At 36.0% G+C, this 20435-nt stretch overlaps 3 protein-coding genes across 3 annotated transcripts in view; 1 reads left to right on the top strand and 2 right to left on the bottom strand.

Annotated features, from left to right (window-relative positions):
* Window positions 1-6824, bottom strand: part of Snup (snurportin-1) — a 68542-nt gene extending 61718 nt beyond the window's left edge. The window contains exon 1 of the mRNA XM_083130964.1: window positions 6770-6824. The gene's annotated coding sequence lies outside the window, so the exon portion shown is untranslated. The remainder of the gene's footprint in view (window positions 1-6769) is intronic.
* On the bottom strand, window positions 5401-6844 carry LOC145994746 (crescerin-like protein che-12). Its single transcript, XM_083130966.1, has one exon. It carries the CDS (start codon window positions 6590-6592, stop codon window positions 5528-5530), a length of 1065 nt encoding a protein of 354 aa, XP_082987092.1. The 5' UTR covers window positions 6593-6844; the 3' UTR covers window positions 5401-5527.
* A 301-nt stretch (window positions 6845-7145) lies between these two features.
* LOC145994743 (U3 small nucleolar ribonucleoprotein MPP10) overlaps window positions 7146-20435 on the top strand; it is a 40049-nt gene continuing 26759 nt past the window's right edge. The window contains exons 1-4 of the mRNA XM_083130962.1: window positions 7146-7546; window positions 16407-17013; window positions 18590-18729; window positions 19824-20065. Coding sequence (XP_082987088.1) covers window positions 7467-7546; window positions 16407-17013; window positions 18590-18729; window positions 19824-20065 — 1069 coding nt within the window. The 5' untranslated portion in view covers window positions 7146-7466. The remainder of the gene's footprint in view (window positions 7547-16406; window positions 17014-18589; window positions 18730-19823; window positions 20066-20435) is intronic.

Raw genomic sequence — 20435 nt, forward strand, 5'->3', positions numbered from 1 at the left:
GCTGACCAACCACTCTGCCCGGTTGGTAATCACTTAAATGTACTCTTCTCGCCATCTTCCTACACGCTTTTTCTGTTGCACAACAGTATTGCACTGCCAACGGCCTCTACGGTGTTTGACTGTCTCCTGTGGGTACCACCTCCTGCCACAGCACTGCAGTCTTTTCCTGATAACGATGCTCCAAGCGCACACGTTCCTTTCTGAATGGGCGCAACGATTCCTTGCTGCCCTCTATTGGTCTCTTTCAGGCAACAAACTGACATGGAGTTGTGTATGAAAAAGATATGGGTCAATATATCTTTGTTCCTTAGCAATTGTCGACCAGTGTACAAAAACAGGGCATTATATATACACAAACATTACTCCCCTCCACACTATTAGAAAGTTGTTCTGGAACTTTCTAGCAGGTGGCTTTCCCTTTTCAACTGTACTTACACCTAAAAGACTAAACATAATTACTTCCATATAGAATGTAGTTGGACTTTTTATCACACGGTGATAGAAAAAGGAGGTGACAAAATAATTCTGTTTTGCAGATATGTGGACGATTGTTTTAGCATATGGAAGGGAACGAAGAGGCAGCTCGATATTTTTGTCAAAGAAATACAAGATGAAGAAAGAGGGATATTATTGGAACTTGAAATAGAAGAAGAAGACAAGTTAAGATACCTACATATATTGATGAAAAGAAAGAAAGAGAGGACAAGAAATTGAAACCCCTTGGCATCAGAAGAAGTGTGCAGCAGGGGTATTCTGCCACAAAAGAAGTGATGTAAGTGAGTTGACAAAAAGAAATTTCATAAAGAATATGGAGGACAGAATAAAGAAAATATGCATGAAAGAATGTGAAAAAGGAGGCAAAATAAATAGCCTACGGAAACAGCTGGAAAAGAATGGCTATGAGAAGCAGGATAGACTTGATATAAACAGAAGAAGGAAGAAAAGGGGCAGGGGAGAATTGGAAAAGAAAGAAAAAGAGGAAGAGAAAGAGAAAACTTTGGAAAAAGGTTTGGAATAAGGAGTATGGGGAAGACCACAGAAAAGATATGCAAAGTGCTTAGGAAAGCGGGCATTAAAACTTACAGGAAGGGAGGGAGAAGCATCTTAGGAATAGCGAAGAATGGAAACAAGAAAAAAGAAAACAGAGAAGAGGAAGAGGAAGGGATTATCTACGAAGTGAAATGTAAAGAATGTCAGTGTGTGTACAATAGGAGAAACGAAAAAGAGGCTGAAAGACAGGTTGAAACAACATAGGGATGATGTACGACTTAAGAGAGAGAGAAATGCGATATTTAAACACACGAGAAAAACAGGACATGACATAGAGTGGGATGAGGCTAAGCAGATAGGAAGGGAGAAGAGAATGCTAGTGAGAAATGGAAGGAGGCCAAGGAAATAGAGAAGAAAGGTGAAGAAGACACAATGAACTGGAATGGGGGACTGAAGTTAAACAAAGAATGGAAGAAGGTGTTAGAAAGAGTGGAAAGGAAGAGAGAAAGAGGAGAGGAGAAGGAAGAAAAATGAAGGAAAAAGAGCGTGAGATAAAAAGTCCCACCACATCCTATATGGAAGTAATTATATTTAGTCCTTTAGGTGAAAGTACAGTTGACAAGGGAAAGCCATCTGCTAGAAAGTTCCAGAACAACTTTCTAATAGTCTGGAGGGGAGTAGTTTGTGTATATATAATGCCCTGTTTTTGTATCTTGTTACATTTGTACTTGATACAGAGTCTGAAGAAGACCTTGCTAGAAGGTGGAAACATTACGATTAGTTTATATTTTTAATAAAATAAATTACTGCCTTGGTCAGCATATTTAGTTTTTCATATCATGGAAACAAGGCTTAATGGTGTTATAATAACACTGAACATTTGGAAGAAATATATTCGTGAAGGGGCCCCAGAGAACTTCCTTGGGGCACACCGGAAACTACAGGAAGCCACGACGAAGAGCAACCAGATATGATAACCTTTTGCTTTCTATTGTGCAAGTAAGATGAAAGTAGTTTGAGAAGAGCTCCATGAATATTGAATCTATTTGATAATTTGTGGATGAGTTGTGTGTGAGAGATAGAGTCAAAGGCTTTGGAAAAGTCTAAGTATACGACATCCATGTCTTGCTTGGCATTCAGGCAGTTAACCGCTTTAGTAAGCAAGCAAGGTTTGTGTCACAGGAAGAATGAGGGAGAAAACCGTGTTGAGTGGGAGAGAGAAATGGAGAAACATGTGCAAGGATACGATTAGAAATGATTTTTTCAGCTAGTAGTGCAAGTGCAGGAAGTAAGGAAATCGGGCAATAGGAAGTAACATGGGTTATTATTAAACCAGCAGTCACTTTGGACTGCAATGATATGTTTGCAATATTCTCCTGCCTCAGCTTTTCAAGTATAGGTCATTTTTTTTTTTTCAAATCATTTCCAAGCACCCCAGTTACATAATGAGGTGCAGATGATGCAGCACTGCATGAAGAATCAGTGCATACAAATTGTTTCATCTGCATTTTCTGTCTTATTTCTGCCTATCATAATTAAATGCTTCCTTCTCAGCACAGCTTCACCTTCGATATAGTTCCTGGTATTCACATAATTTTTGCAATATTTAAAAATATTGCATAATTTCAACGTTTCTTCCATAACAGCAATGACCATGCGCTACTATACTAACTGAACGTAAACAATGGATGTATCCTACATACAGTGGCTATATTGGAAGCGACGCTAGAACTAAGGTGGTAATGTTAATCGCGAATTGTTACCAATGTACTGTGTTGGCATAAGCATGAAATTTTAAGCGAGGAATCATAAATTTCATATAATTAATAAAAGGAATTAAAGGGAAGACATCATTAGAAATGAAAAATATTGAACTTTATTGGACTATGTTACGTGTGCTGTGAACAAATGCACAATTTCCAGTGTATCTGTACAGCAAATCATTGTGTTCCAAAAACACAATCAATGCTATCTACAACAATTGATATCTAAGAATTGGTGCAGACATGAGAAAAGTAGAAACTTCATCTGATTTTTGTTATTTAGTATCACTTTTCTGCCAGTTTTGGCTAATTGTGATAATGAGAATGAGTGATGAAGGGACACTCACAAAGATCCATGCCCAGGCTGGGATTTGAACCCAGGACCCCTGGCATTGTAGTATGCCATGCTAACCATTCCACCAAGGAGGTCTGCTACAAAGGTAGGAATGGCTTGCAGCATGATGTACTTCACAGAAATCAAATTTTTCATTACACCTCCTTCAATATAATAAAAGGTTTGATTTGAATCTAAATGAAAAATAGTCAGTGCACAATTGTAACCTGTTTCTTGTGAGAATCAGTTGGCTAATAGTCTCCAGTGTTATGGGTAGTGGTTAAGCCTGACATTTTTACATAGTCATTGCAAGACTTGCAAAACGTCAGGGTCAATCTTTCAACCTGGGAAGGGGAAGGGGAGGGGGATTCCTACATTGATAATTATGAAAACAGTGTTCGTACATGATGTGAGAAGTAGAGATGGTTAAATCTATTCTTAAAAAATATGGAAAAATTGTTAAACTTTTATCCCAGAAATTCGGATTGCTTCCGAAATCCGAGTAGTAGAATTTTTGGATCAAGATTTTTAATTTTCCGGAATCCTGATATTTTTGGCCATCCCTGGTGTGAAAGTAAGATATGTTAGGGAAAAGGTTCTGTTTGAGTGAGTATGTCTATCACCTCGAGAACAAAAATCTTGATCAATCTTGTCATTTGTAAGCATAGTAAACACAAAACAGCAGGAAGTACTTAGTGTTTTGTAAACCAAGAACAATTTTTTTTTCCAGAAAACGATACTTGAACCGCAGGATCCAAAGTAATTAAAAGAAGAAATATTATGAAGAAAATAGAATGGATCCAGAACAGCTATTTTTCTATGCGCCATTACTTTCATGTATTCTGTGTAAGTTGCGTTGTGATGATCTTCAATATGTTTTTTTTTTCTTTCAAAAAACCAGAGCGTTGCATGTTTTACAGTGCTGGACATTCTGAGAATAGTTTTTCTTGCATGTACGCATTGCTTGCATTATAGAATTATTTTCCTGTAGTTTACGGTTATTACAAGCATAAGAAAACAATTTTTCTTTGTGACGTTTCAGGAGAGCACACGCTCCTTTCATCAGACATTTATTTTCATTTTGACTAAAGATACAGTTATAACAATGGTTAGTAATTTTTTCAACAAAAAGAATCCGTTATATAATGGATGTTGTCAATGTTACATTGCTGTAATATAGCAACTTAACTGTGAAAAAAGCAGTCTGTTTCATTCTGAGAAGTTTCATCTTCATATCACAGAAACCCTGCCATGTTTGTAAACAAGGAGGCTGCAAAAAAAAAAAAAAAAAAAAAGGTCTATTATGACCAGACCTTCAAAAGCAGGGGAAAAGTGGCCGAAGGACCTTGGATTTGCAGACGTGCTGCGATGAGCTGGCCCACCTGACACCACTGCACTCAACAGAAACCCAGCGGGATGGTTGGGCATGGGGGAAGGGGGTGTAGAACTGAACTCGGTGCAAGTTCCTTTTGTTTTATTGTGATTTCATCATGCTACGAATGCAATTTTTACATGGTTCAATTCCGATGTAAGTCTGATAACACATACTGTGGAGTTTTAGTGATTACTTAAGGTTTTGTTCAATGTATGCTTTCATGGTTAGGTTAGGCAGGTTAGGTTTGGTTCCCTTAGCATTAAAATAAAGTCCCTAAATGCATTCTACTAAGGTTCTGATTTACTTCTTCATTGCAACGCTTCTACAATATTTACTGTCACTTGTCGATGGAGAATATCTTGTCCATGAGAAGTGCGTAAGGTAATTTTCAAGTTGTTTACTTCAACATAAATAACTTTTTTTAGAGTCCAAACAGTGATCATTACTTTAAGAAAGGTTCAAATTTCGTGTGACAATGATTTGCAAAATTCTACGATAATTAGTCTTTGTGCTAGGAGAAATCATAAAACAATCGGAACCGTTACGCTGGTCTCTCCTTTCAATCCGCTAAACTTAGAGAATCTCTTGCGTGTTTCTAGCTGTTTAATGGTGTTACTTGACTAATTTCGCTCAAATATGCGAATATTCTGATTTATTTTTTCTTCTTCTCTAAAATATTTAAAAAGCAATATTTTTATTATTTTGCTTTGTCATCGCCGCATCTTCCGATTATGGGGGGATTAACAACTGACTCTTAAATTATAATTATTATTATTATTAGTTATTAATTTTAAAAATTGATATTTTTCAATTACTGACTAGGCAACTACTGCTCATAACTGTGATTTCTAGCAAGAGGCGAGGAGGCTATACAATGATTATTAAAATTTTACAAAATGTAAGTTTCATATTTTAAAATGTCCATTTGTAAAATTTAATTTTATTTAGCAATAACTCCTTTACATGCTTCTTTATTCTCTCAACATCATTTAAAGATATTTTTATTTTGGCAAAAAGACAACCAAACTATGAAAAACATTACATTCACTTACAACAATTACTGCCTCAGACCTTTTGTGTTTCATTTTCACATGATGGTTCTTCTTCTCCATGGTATATCAACAGATACAATTTGTCTCCAATCCTCTCTATAAGGGACGATTCAACATCATTCAGCAATATGTCTTCAAAATTTTCATCAAATAGCATTGCCTGAAAAAATTCCTCTGCATATTTTCTTATGATGAGATTACCATCACACATAAATTTTGATGCAGTGGTTAAAATTCGTTTTCTGATTTCTCTACAAGCATTCTTCACAATGACATTGCCAGTGTATATCAACACAATATCTGTTAGCAACCTCATAGTTGTTGCTCGCACAAAAGGATTCTTACTATTTGAACCACTGTTCACAATGGCCCTGGTAGTATGAACTGGCTGCACATTTGCAACTATTATGTCCAGTGCTTCATTAGCATCCTTTCGTATAAAACGATTTATATCAGCTGTCTTCTGAAGTAGTCTTCCAACTATTTCATCAAATTCTGGGCGCCGAATGTGTGACATATTCTTCAATAGCTCACCAGCTGCTTGACAAGTTACCCTTACAACATGCGAGCGTGGATTGGCTAATAAAGTATATAGTGTACGATATATTATTTGGGCTGAAGGTTCTACATTTTCACCGTCTGTTCGTGACAACTGAACAATGTCTTCCAAGCCACTTAAGATCACATTCCATTCCGCTTGTCTCAGTTTGTGCACAGCATCTTTTATTGCATCCCCTCTTTGCGCTGGGTGACTAGCAGTCGATACCGATGACGAATGTTCTCTTCTTCCACATGCTGTCGAAACTTGACGTGAATCTGGAATGCGTGCAGTTACGTTTTCAACTGATGCAGATTTTGGACGGCTGACTGGAGATGGACTTGAAATACAAGCATCATACAAAGAATGCTTGCCTTCTGAATTTTCTCTCTCGAACTGAAAACATTTACGCGTCTGTGTACAATTACCATCTCCTATTTTGTTAGGCTGGCAATGTTCTATTAAATAACCTTTTCCCTTGCATGTAGGACATTCGATCAGACCATTTTCTTCCTGTGTAATTTGCTTTCTGGGAGACATGAAGATAGCCTTTACATTTCTATTACATTAGATAACTTTGACAACAAAGTCATGCATTCCAAATTTAGTCGACCTTAACATAATTGAAAAATTTCTCAGTCACTTAACCATTTCTGAATCAGAACCACTGCATTTCTCATTCATTTTTGATACAAATAAGAAGAAAGATCTACGAACCTATGACAAAACCACGTCCATGAGAAATAAATCTTTACAACAGAATAAAAATAAACATGACATTTCGTTCAATTGTCCATGATCGCAAAATACACGTAATAAACATGTTGCATTGCATAAACATAAGAGTATAATGTGGAAATATACAAATGTTCTTCTGTTGCATCTTGAGGTTGCTTAATGACAATAAAGAATTCTATTTGATTCCATAGTGTTTTATCTTACGCTTTACAGAAAAAGGATCCATGACAGATCCCGGTCATATATGATTTGTCAGGAAAACCAATCATAACATAGTAAAGATAGTAAAGTTTGTCCATAATCATAAGTCTTCGTCAGTTCAGAATCACACGTCCAAAAATTATTTTTCATTTTAAGTTATTTCGCATTTTCTGTGCACACGAACTAAAGTACGGCAAATAGTTTTAAATTACTACATGTTGAAAGAAAGGTCCCATTTCATTTCAATATTTCCCCCATGGATAATTCGTGCATAATCTTGAAGCAGACTGAAAAAATGGACTTGAAAAACACATGGAGACACAATATGGACGCGTGCAGCGACTGATCTTCTAGTTCTTGTGAGGGCAACGTGGAGTTGAGAAAACTACTTTAAAGAAACACGAAATTTGTTCACACTTGATATTTGATCAATTGTAATTTTTCAAATTTTCAGACATTGCTAATATCATTTGAGATGACTGGAGAGGATGGAGTTCTTCGTGAACAGTTAAACACCTTTACACACATAACTCGAAAACCAGAACATTTTTTGAGGTAAGTAAATGCCACAAACGGTTTACTTACACTGACAAGTTTAAATTTTTCATTCTATGTAATATACGTTACTTACTTATCACTTTCTCATCCCGCCCCCAAAGTTCGATTGCTGCATGATAATCTCTACAATATATGTACCAGGGAAGGATTTCTGCTAGGCCCTCCTCTCTGCGGCCGCTGCGAGCACTGTTGCCAACTGAGCTCTTTTGGAGTCAGTTCTGGCTCTTTCCTGCACTCGTTTGGCTGTGAACTAGGGCACCGGTCCCCTACCCAACTATGGTGCCGCCATCACTGGCTCCGTCCCACATAGACCAAGTTTTGCCATAAATATACATTTTGCAGGTGATATTGTTATATTGGCTGCATTCCCCCCTTCTTACCTCCCCAGCTACTTTTTTTTTTAGCACCCTGTCTGAGGTGAAGATGACATAATATTGTTATCTGGGAATATTTTGGTACCAGTTAGATAGGTAAAAATCTGATATTCCCCGGACACCTATAACTTCTTCGTTTTGTCAATTTTTGACATTTGTACGTACCTATCTGCTTCGTGGAACATTCTTTAACGTGCATTCACTTTTTTTATCAAAGTAATTGCATTTTTTTTTAAAGTGTTTTTGTAACTGAAGAACCTACATTTCCGCAAATGGTTTGTGGGGTTATGTGTCAATGGTTCGTGGGGCTATGCGAAAATGGTGTGTGGGGCTACGCATATTTTTTTCCAAACAAATTTTTAACTATTGTAACCTATACGTGACCCTACCTAACCTAACCTTACCGGAAATGGTTCGTGGGGCTATGCGTCAATGGTTGAATTTCCGCTATCAAACATTCCCACATCACACAAAACACCTTCCAGATGTTAGACAATGCTACAGGAACTTATTACCGTATGTAGTTTCTTTCTGTAAAAATGAAGAAATCTGTCCAGGGAATATCAGATTAGTACTGTTAGATATAGTGAAAACACATTTAACTCGTTTATTTTCGAATTATTTACATTTGTACTTACCTTATATGCATAGCAGAACATTTTTCAACTTGGGATTATGTTTTTTTTCACTAAAAAAAGCGTAATTTTTCACATTACAAGTATTTATTGGTCGTTGCTATATGGCGGGCAAATATTGACTCACGTTGTCTATCGTCAGCTGATATGCAGTGTTTCCAAAGTTATGAACCAAAAAATGCCGCACAAACTATTCACAAAAGGTTTTTAAGTGAAAATTGATCCACAAACCATTCATGGAAGGTTAGGTTAGGTTCAGTTAGGTTAGGCAAACATAGAAAATTAAATTGGGGAAAAAATACCACTCACACGTCATCTTGTAAAACTACTGCGTGCTTGCTGCACTAACACTTATTAACCGAAAAATGATGGTTTTTAGGCTAACATTGATCCACAAACCATTCACGGAAGGTTAGATTAGGTTCAGCTAGGTTAGGCAAATAGAAAATTAAATTGGAAAGAAAAATGCTCACACGTCATCTGGTAAAACTACAGCATGGATGCTACACTGACAGGGGGTTACATATTCGAACACACGTAGTCGACGGTAATGGTGGCACGAGCTATCGTGCAACGGAGATACATTAATGTCGAAAATCACATTATTTAGCGGCCGAATAAGTTGCACGAATGGAAAGAACACTGTTGCCAGTCCAAAAGACCACAGGAACTCAATTCCGTAAGTACTTTCCCGTCATTTCTCCTGTAAATTTGAAGAAATGTGTTTTCACTATATCTAACTGTTACCCTAAGAATAAATTGTCATCACTTCAAAGTTAACGGTAAAGCAGCACCACCAACCCCCTTTGACACCTAACATTACCCTAGGAGGCACTTTATCGAGCCTTCGAAAATGTAGCTCCTTGAAAGTCAGTTTTAACTCCATGAAAGGTTAAATTTAGCTCTCTAATGCACATCAGGTTTGGCAGCACTGCTGCAGAGAGGAATTGTGCACCAGAGAAATACATTGCACTTATGGAGCATTCTTTTTATGGCCCAAGTCCTTTTGTTTTATTGTGATTTGTTTTATTGTGCATCATGTTATGTATGCACTTTTTCCATGGTTTGATTTTGATTTATGTCTGTTGACACATACTGTAGATTACTTACTGTGTGTTTCCTTGACTGATTTTTCACTTCCATGTACCTCTCTATAATTTTTGCTGCAAAAATGTTAAGATTTTGTTCAATATTCTTTTCTAGTTAGGTTAGGTGGGTCAGGTTTAGCTCTCTTAGCATTAAAATAATATCCCTAAATGCTTTTGTAGTTACATTAGGTGGCAGTCTGTGTAATGCATCAAGCGTGCGAAATGGGGAATTTTGAGCAAGGCACCTCTAACATCTTATTGTACCCATAAATGGGACTTTTTCGAAATGAAAATTGTGCTGATTAGTTTCAAAAAGGTTCCAAATTACTTCTACAATCATTCCCACTATTCTAGGATACTTGCTGTCACTTCTATCAATGAAGAATGCCTTGTCCATGGGGAGCATGCATGCTTGAGTAAGGTAATTTTTAAGTCTTTTTTTCCCCAACATAAATAACTTTTTGTTATTATTCATTACTTTAAGGAAGGTTCAAATTATGTGTGACAATGATTGCCAAAATTCTATAATAATTAGTCTTTCTGCTAGGAGAATTTGAAAAAATCATAAAACAATTGGAACAGTTACCAAAAATAAATAAAACCATATTAAAAAATATGTGTGTGTACTATTAGTTCGGAAGTAAATACTCGGAACTTGGGGTCTAGCATACCTTTTAATTTTTTCATAGCAGACTGTCTGTGGTAAAGCTTTCAAATTAGGTATAACAACAACATTCTGGTAACAAAGAGGGCTTAAACTTAAGAGGAGAAGTGACAATTTCTTACCAGTTGTACCTTTATTTCAATATTGTTGGAATGGGCACTGCTACTAAAGAAAACCCCAACAGAATTTGATAGTATGAATTTCTCCCCATGTTGCAAGTGGAAGCATTTTTTAAAGTTGATTATTAAGCAAGATAGGATGTGAAAAATATGAGGAGGAATAAGTCTCTACAGAATCTCATGTAGCTTATGGAGAATAAACTTAACCTTCAATTTACGACTAATCAAAGGGAGTTTTGACTTTTCTACGCAACTGGATGCTTTATATTGTGGAGAAAACAAATAAAAAGGTTAACTGTTCCAATTGTTTTATGATTTCTCCTAGCACAAAGACTAATTATCGTAGAATTTTGGAAATCATTGTCACACGAAATTTGAACTTTTCTTAAAGTAATGTTCACTGTTTGAACTCGAAAAAAAGTTATTTATGTTGAAAAAACAACTTGAAAATTACCTTACGCACTTCTCATGGACAAGATATTCTCAGTCGACAAGCGACAGTAAATATCATAGAAGCATGGGAATGAATGTAGAAGTAAATCTGAACCTTAGTAGAATGCATTTAGGGACTTTATTTTAATGCTAAGGGAACCAAACCTAACCTGCCTAATCTAACCACAAAAGCATATATTGAACAAAACCTTAAGTAATCGCTAAAACTCCACAGTATGTGTTAACAGACGTATATCGAAATCGAACCATGTAAAAATTGCATTCGTAGCATGATGAAACCACAATAAAATAAAAGGAACTTGGGCTCCAACATTTAATCATGTAATGTCTGGTCTCAAACACAAAACTCCCATTGAGCTTCACATGAAAATCAGTTGGAACTATAAATCTGAGACAACCATGCACCAAGAATGGCTGCGTTCTGTGAAATGCTGATGCTCATGTAAGCAATTGTTCAAATCATAATTTAACTGTTAAACAATATTTAGTGAAGCTTTTAACTGTGCTAATTATTGAGTCTCCCTGATGATATAGTGGTAATGTCGTCACCTTGTAGTCAAGAGGTCCGGGGTGTAATACCTGGTGATGGCACATGGCACAGTGGTTCTGATCCCACTTTAAACTATAGGTCCAGTCCCGATTAGCCTTTTAATTTCATAAAGTGGACTTCAAACAACAATTCAATTCAACTGCTAATTAGTTTCTCCAAGCTTGGACAATCATTCTAACTTTTTAAAGCGTTTCCAAAAATATCATTAAACATTCATAATCGTTGTGTGTGTTCCAAAGCACTACATGACACCAAATTTCAATTTATTTTCTGCATTTTTGCCCCCTCCCCTCTCCTCAGTCAATAAGTCTGCCCCAACCAACGAAAAAAGCATATGTAACCCCAATATTGTTGTTTTTATATGTTAATACTTGGTATGTTAGTGTGATTGAACCCAGAAAATATAGTCCCCCCCCCCCCCCTGCATTTCTGTCTCAACTCATTTTTTTCTGATGTTGTCACTGTACTGATTCCTAAGCAAAAGTACCTTGGAGCTAAAAGTAGTTGATCACACCATCTTCACTGTGCCCAACATAGAGAATGTGTCTGGAGCCCTACCTCTGCAGCCCTGAAGGGTATTCACAGGATTGTGTAATGCATAGGAGATAGCTTTTACACAATATGCTACTTCTTTGCTTAGTGTTCTACATTGATACATATTATCTTAGCTCATGTTCAGTTTTTCATTAACAAGCTTCAATAATTTAACCTATTTACCCCCAAATTTACTGCACCGAAAATTTCCTTCAGCTCAAATTTAGGTGCTAGACTTCAAAAAAAAGGATGTTTGGGTGGTACTCCTCAAACATTTAGGAAAGATGGAGAGAAACGTCATGTAGGACATTGAGTCAAAATGTAGGACACAAAACATTCGCAATAAATAATACATATTTCTATAAAAGATGCTAGAGAGTAATTTAAAATTGACACTTTGCAGTTAAAGAAAATATTTCTTAACTAATTATTTAATGCAAAACTTCCAAACTTGTAATCATCCTAAACAATGCACCTCTTACTAGATGTTTTAACTGGTAAGATGAGTTAATTTTTCTCAAAATTTCAGGTTGAGTCAAAATATATTTATGAGAGACTGGACAGTAAAACTCTGTGAAATTATGTGGACCAGTCCAAACTTTTTACAGAATCTATGAAAAAAAAATCTCTCTTGAGTACATTGTGCTGATGGTAATGAAAGTATAGTGTTTCAACATTTGCATTGTGTCATGTAATGGCTAACAAATGTTCAGCAATTACCGTAATAGAAATGGTTCCCGAAGTTTCATCTTGCGTAGCTTTTAGTTGAATAACAAAAATTCTTGAGTTTTTCAGACTTTTTTCTTTACTTTTTTCGATTTTCTTAACCTTTATTTATTCAATCCCTACTTAGGTAAAGTTGGAAATTAGCAATTAAGAAAATAAATATTTATTTATTGAAAAAAAACCACCAAAAGGCCAGTTAATATGAAAACTGAAGCTGTATAAGAGATTTAGACCTATTTTATGTATTAATAAATACTAGACTGGATTTGGCAGACTTGCGAGGCTCTGGTGTCTGTGCTCACAGCCAGTATAATCTTATGTGGGGCTCGTGTTGTCATCCCTATGTGTAGGCTATGTGATTGTCCTTACATCCATCTTATCTTACCACCATCCACCCTCACCTTCGCGATTAGCCAAAGCTGCAGAAAAGTTAAGTAAAGTAAACTAAATCGAATAATCAGTCATTGTGATAGCAAAAATTGTTGACCACAACTAAAATTTCTTGACTATTTATTTACTTCTGGGCCTACTTGTTGATATCTTTACTTTTTCTTGATTTTCATGACTGGTAGACACCCTAAATAACTTTGTTCTCTATACCCTGCTTTATAATCCAGATAATGAATAAGAATGGGAGACATCTTGTTCGATCACTATCAACCCCAAGGCAAGAAATTACCCTCATGCATTGAACAGTTACATCATCAATATGGAGCATGAAAACTTTGTTCATTAATTGCTTCCGTTGTTCTTCTAGCACAAACTTTTATTCTCTTTTTTGGGCTATGATTGAATCAAAATAACTTCCACTATTGAGTTTAGGTGGGAAGTCCATGGACTTGTAACTTGCATGATTTATTTTTGTTCAACTGAAACACATATTGTCCTAATTAATATTACGTGACACTCAAAATGTAGGACATTTATGATATTTTTCAAATTTCTCCGGGATGCCAGACATAAGGCTAAAATGTAGGACATGTCCGGGAAAAACCGGACGTCTGGTAACCCTATTCTGGTGAGCAAGATGCCTCAACCAGCCTAAAGTAAAATCATATGTAAGTGTCTAGTAGTTTATCAGCAGCCAAACAGATGTCTCTAGTTTAGGCATTGTTCTTCCATTGTTTGGATACAATGAACATAGCTTGCTCCTGACCGGAAGTTCTGTTATTGTAAGACATTTGTTTCGAACTGTTTTGAAACAAGTAATAAGCACAGTAAATGTAAAACATAAATTGTCAATCTGCCATGCCTGTTAACATGTGACGTAAGCGCAGCTGTGCTTTCGCAACAGTGGCGATCATGACCTGCCTCTTCCATAGGTGCCATTTTGAAGAAAATGATATCAGTCAATCACGTTTAAAACATTAGAGCCAAGCAGAGCAGACTCCTGCATATTGCTTGGAAGTAGTTTCTCACAACCAGAAGTGGCAACACTGCACATGTGATACACTTATGTGGGATGTTCTATAATTGAAGTGTCTTGTTTTCCTCCATCGTTTTTGTCACATATGTAAACAAACCCCTCTAGAAGTTGAAAGAGTAGCAATTAGCAGTGTGTTTATTTGTGTGAAAAAAGAAAACAATCAGGGAGAGAAAGAAAGAAAAGGCATGTGCAAAGCCCTGTGTTTGTATGAGCCAGGGAAAGTACTATACTGTGCAAATTAATTGGGACAAAGCAAAAATCACACATTTTCAAAAGTTAATGCTTTATATCATGTTGTGCCCTGATATGCACTGATAAGTAGCTGTATCAGTATGAAGTATGTCCTCCTTTAACAGAAATTACCTCTTGAAGTCATTTTGGCATTGACTCCACTAATGTAGTGTACATATTTTTGACTTCATCATCGTGGAACCACACTGCTATAGCATTCGTTGTCATGCTTGATTTGGTTGTACAGTCCATTTTTCCTAAACGTCTCTTCAAAATATTCTACAAGTTCTCGATTGGATTTATGTCTGGTGAATTTCCAGGCCAATCAAGTACATTAATTTTATTTTCCAGCATGAATTTCCTTACCAATTTTTGAATTGTGACATGGGGCCAAGTCATGTTGAAATGTCCCGTCAAAGGTTTGCATGAATGGAACAATCTTCCCTCGTAATATTTCGATGTACTTGGATGAATTCATCATAACTTCAATAGCAACTAAGCTTCCAGTGCCATTTGCTGTGAAAAAAAACCAAACATCTGTTTCAGAGGATGTTTTACTGTTTGTTGAACATTCTCAGGTGTTAAGGCTTCACACCTACTTCGTCTAACGACGTTTTCTTCGTAACCCTGCACAAATAAATTAGTTTCATCACTGAAAATCACCTTCTTCCATTCAGCAGCAGTCCATGATTTATATTTTTGGCCCAGTTTAAATGTTTTTTTCTTCGTGGCAGCACTCAAAATTTATTTTTTCGTTGGTCTTCTTGCTGGCGGCCAGCTTCCAGAAGCCTACGACACACAGATGAGCCAGTAAATCTCTTTGAAGGTCTTTGCTTGTTTTTGTTGGATTAATTTTACTATTTCTGATTAGAATTTTATTGGTTCTTGGAGTTCTTTTTCTTTTTCTTCCACATTTACCTCTCCTTTTTGGAGACGACAATCCAGATGCTTTCTGTTGTAAGAATTCTTGATACACTTGATTTGCCTACACCAACTGCACCCACGATATCTCTTACTGTCACAGAGGTGTGCTCTTTAAGAGCAATAATTTTTGCATGCTTCCTTGGAGTAATATCCATTTTTACATAACGGAAAGCAACGTGTATCGCACGGAGCACAAAAACTCACATTCACCTATCACGCACACACTCACAACTGAAGCTGAAGTGGCTATTTCTAGTTTAAAACCGGTCAAGGTCAAACACTGACACCACCACAATGCAGATAACACCGGTTGAAGCCAGGTACAGACAACAATTGGCAATCACATTCAAATTCTGCGAAAAAAGTAGCTTGTCCCAATTAATTTGCACAGTATAGTATAGTGATTAATTTAAGGAATGGAAGCAAAAATTGCAACTCCGTCATGTTTGCAGGTCCTACACATCAAGAGATGCAAGTGAGTTAATGAACATTGTTTATTATTGTATACAGATGGAGACAACTGGTGTGCATTATTACCTCTTTACCTTGCTTTCCAAAAAAAAAAGAAAGAAAAGAAAAGAAAAAAAAGAAAGTCTGTTAGATGAAAACATTGGTTGATTGATCACTTCAGAGGAAGTCCATATAAACTAGGATTAAAATATCACATTGAAGATCATCTGGTTTGTTTTATTTTAAGGAAAATATATGTAAATTCTACACCAGAGATCGTGCTGCATACTAGGTCTGGCTCCTATCGGTGTGTGATACATTAACTCCCATAATGCTGAGAATGTAATTTTTACTAACTATATGGACAAGAGGCCAACTGCCAATCAGTTGCATTGCTAGATAGCACAAAGAAAATTTGAGTATACATTCCCAACGTGTACATCAAAGGAACCCAGTCCAAATGTCATAAAAATGTGCATTGCTTGTGGTGAATGCATTAAGAGAATTTCATTGTGAAGATATTCATTTATGCATTTTGTCCGTAGTGATTGAATAAAATATGTTGCAAAAGCAAGGTTCCATTGTAGTTAAGTGCCTATAATACATTTGTTCAGAAAAACATAAGTATATTTCTGAGTAGAATGACATGTGAAGTATTCTAATTTCATTTTGTTTATTTGCAGTAAGCAACAAGAATGCATGAGCAAAGTGAAGAGTCTTGTAAAGAATCTCTATGATTTTACAAAAGCAACAGAAGATAATACTTCTTCAGATGCTCTTCCAGAACTTATAGTGCAAGGTTTCGATGAAGAGCAAATTTGGCAAGAATTGGAACTTCAGAATCAAAGTACACATGATGTATTTATCACAAACGTTGCTAGGATTCTAGCATATAAAAGTAAACTACAATTCCCTATTAAATTTGAAGGTGACAGTGATAGTGAGCACTTTTCTGAAGATGAAGAAAAAGAAGAAAATAAAGAGGACAGTGCTGAGGAGAGTGAAAGAACGTCAGTGGAAGGTGACAGAAGTTGTGAAGATTCCAGACACATTGTTGACAATGTGACACAGAACTCTGGAAAGCGTAGGACCAAAATGTCAGTGGTTGATGATAAATTTTTCAGACTACGTGAAATGGAGAAATTCCTAGATAAAGAGGAGAGTTCGACTCGTGTAAAACGTAATGATGAAGATGATGATGATGATGCAAGTGATGAATCTGTTGATTATTTTACTAATATGTCTTTAGGTGAAAGTGAAGATGAATCTGGAGATGATGATGATGCAAAGGTAAGAATGGATTACTATTTCCACTAGAAAATGTAGATCTTACTGTACAAGAGCCTATCCTTTACTATGGAGATTTGTTTATCTAATGGGGTGGCAGTATCCTGTGGTACCCAACCTCTGGTGGTGCTTGAAGCATTACATAGTCAAGGGTTATTTTCCTGTAGTTTACGGTTATTACAAGCATAAGAAAACAGTTTTTCTTTGTGACGTTTCAGGAGAACACACGCTCCTTTCATCAGACATTTATTTTCATTTTGACTAATGATACAGTTATAACAATGGTTAGTAATTTTTTAAACAAAAAGAATCTGTTATATAATGGATGTTGTCAATGTTACATTGTTGTAATATAGCAACTTAACTGTGAAAAAAGCAGTCTGTTTTATTTGTTTTATTTTATCTGACAGGTTTGTCAACTCATATCATCGAAGGGAAGCATTTGATTAAAAAGAGAAGGGTTTTAAAAAGATTAACGGGAAACACAGAATTGAATGTCTGGGAAGCTTCGTTCATTGCAAGAGAACACTGGAATAAATTAAATAATGAAAATGGTAACATAGATCCAGTATGGGGTTTTCTTTTTCACAAATGGAGTAAGCCACCATCTTTAAAATTTAATGTAACAGAAAATATCAAGAGACTTTGTGAAAACAATGATGAATTTGAATTACCTGATGATATTTGGGATTCATAATTTTAAAAAATCTGAAATAAAAATAAAACAGACTGCTTTTTTCACAGTTAAGTTGCTATATTACAACAATGTAACACTGACAACATCCATTATATAACAGATTCTTTTTGTTCAAAACATTACTAACCATTGTTATAACTGTATCTTTAGTCAAAATGAAAATAAATGTCTGATGAAAGGAGCGTGTGTTCTCCTGAAACGTCACAAAGAAAAACTGTTTTCTTATGCTTGTAATAACCGTAAACTACAGGAAAATAATTCTATAATGCAAGCAATGTGTGCATACAAGAAAAACTAATAGTCAAGGGTTCTATCTTTTTAATTGGTTTTGTTTACATAATATCACTTCATGCACAGATAGGTTAATTGACGTGTAGTTTAAAGTGGGATTCAAAATGCTGTGCTGTGGGTGTTCTTCATCATCTAATCATCACAATTAATCAAGTGGGGCAGAAATGGAATGTAAATAAAACCTTCCTTGCTGCTTGGATGTCAGCAGAAAGTTTTTATTTTACTGTTCAAGTTCTTATAAATTTTATATCTGATCATTGTTTGCACAATAAAAGTTTTCTTGTGTGCCCGTTTGTCTCAGAAATTTGACAGTAAGTGTCAATGTGTGTTCTTATGTGTTCCGAGTTATGTGTGCAACAAGGGTTATGACATACGTGCCTAAAAATAGGTAAATATTTTATCCTGTGTATTGTTTCTTGAAATGTTAGACTTATGGCAACTCTCAACTGAATGCCAGAAGAGAGTGCAAATTGTATAACAGACCCACCTGTATGAGTGGCATAGATTTGTGGTAGTGATTTGAATTAGAAAATTATATGGCTCTGGTGATAATTTTTTAATACAATAACCAGCATTTTTGTGTATTTGTAGCCTAAAAGTGGAAAAACTGCTCAGTATGATGACTTTTTTGACATGCCAGATGAAGAAATGGCGCTGGGGGCTGATGAGTTAGAAGAAGATGAAGGATTTGACACAGAAAAGGAAGAACGGGTTGCAACAAGGGCAGTCAGGCAAGTGTGAAAATTGTTGGGTATTGCCAGGAATTGTCACATTTCTTCAAAACTACTGTGGGTATTTTTTTTATTTAATATACATATGAAGATATGACATATTTGAATTACAATGCAATATATGTTTATAGCAAAGCTTTAAAGCTTTATTTGAAAAAAAAAAAGCAAGGGCCTTTCATTAAAAATCACATATAAAACCAAAATTGTGTTATTTTGTGAGTTACTATGCAAAAAAGATGATGCATTTAGTGTACCATTTTATCCACTTACAATCACTTTCTGAGAACAATTACGTTTTTAGGTGTTATCACGAATGCGAAAGTTTAAGATCCTCAGTTATGTCATGGCAATACCCTCAGTAAATAGTAATAATAATAATAATAATTTTTAAAAAGTCATATGGTTATCTCAAGCACAAAACCAAACTACACATTAAGTTTTAGGCTGTCTTATCTTGAACTCTTGACCTCCAAGCCCCAAATTCTGCAAGGTATATTTTCCTGACACATGGTATTCTTGGTGATGCAGTTAAGATTGTCTTCAGCAAAAGCTGTTCTCATCCTGTGATCAGGTTTCAATATATAGATGTATAGCTTTAGACAGTTGTGCACACTTGGTTGCACAGGTAATCGTGCTATGGACACCTCTTGCAAGACTGCAAGTTAGAGGTTGGTCACATTGAGTACTCAGTATCTGCAGACATAGGTGTAATTCTTGATAATTATACTGAACAAATGTATTTATTAATAGCCCATAATTTTGTTAAATGCCCTAGTTTTGTAAAGTAAAAGCTTAAACACACTTTTTTGTTTTCAAAGGTAAAGCTCATTCCAGGCACCTGGTAACAGAGTATTCATATTCTTCATTGAACATTTCCTTTTTTTATATATTGGTACTTTATTGATATCAGCAATAAATTTTGTGTGTGTGTGCCTTTGTTATATAGCCACATATCAAATAGATTAACATAGTCTGCAAGTTTGGCTAATGCCTGAACTGAATTCTGATCATTTAGGATTATTTTTTTTATACTTCATCTTTTGATAGGCTGTCATGATTCTAGAGAGATTCTTATAATTTCCTGTTTGCTTCAGGTTCATGGACCAATCTGAGAATGAAAGCGAAATAGATGAAGGCATGGATGAAAGCCAAGAACAAACAATCAAATCGGCATTTGAAGTTCGCCAGGAACGACTGCAGAAGAAGATAACAGAAATGGAAGAAACAGCTCTTGCAGAAAAGCCTTGGCAACTGACGGGCGAGGTGCAAGCAGCTGCTCGTCCTTCAAACTCTTTACTAGAAGAAGTTCTGCAATTTGACCAGGTCACTAGACCAGGTAGAGTAATTTTATTGAGAATCCTTTGCCAATTATAAAAAAATAAATGACTCGTACAGGTTTTCATTGGACGATGTATGGTCATTGCACCACATCCCATTGCCATTGTTCTCTAGTTATCAAGTGTGGAGTTCACTACTATTGCTTTGATGTAGCTCTCCAATTGTCTTCATGATGCAGGGTCAACATCGAAATTTTGGATCTTCCACCAGAATCAAACCTGAGCAGCGGCAGGGAAAGGATTAATCAACTAGGTGTGCTGAAGGTGTGCAGAAAGAAATTTAGTGGGTGCGATGCTGAAAATAAGGAAAGGCATGAAACACGCATGCAACCGTTCAAAACTGGGGGAGCAAGGTGCCAAAATTGGGTT

Source organism: Lepisma saccharinum, chromosome 11 (assembly GCF_977018435.1).
Source record: "Lepisma saccharinum chromosome 11, izLepSacc3.1, whole genome shotgun sequence".
In the NCBI taxonomy this organism is placed as follows: domain Eukaryota; kingdom Metazoa; phylum Arthropoda; class Insecta; order Zygentoma; family Lepismatidae; genus Lepisma; species Lepisma saccharinum.

Coding starts and splice junctions, on each gene's coding strand:
- LOC145994746 (XM_083130966.1), bottom strand. CDS start 6,592: ATGTCTCCCAGAAAGCAAATTACACAGGAAGAAAATGGTCTGATCGAA.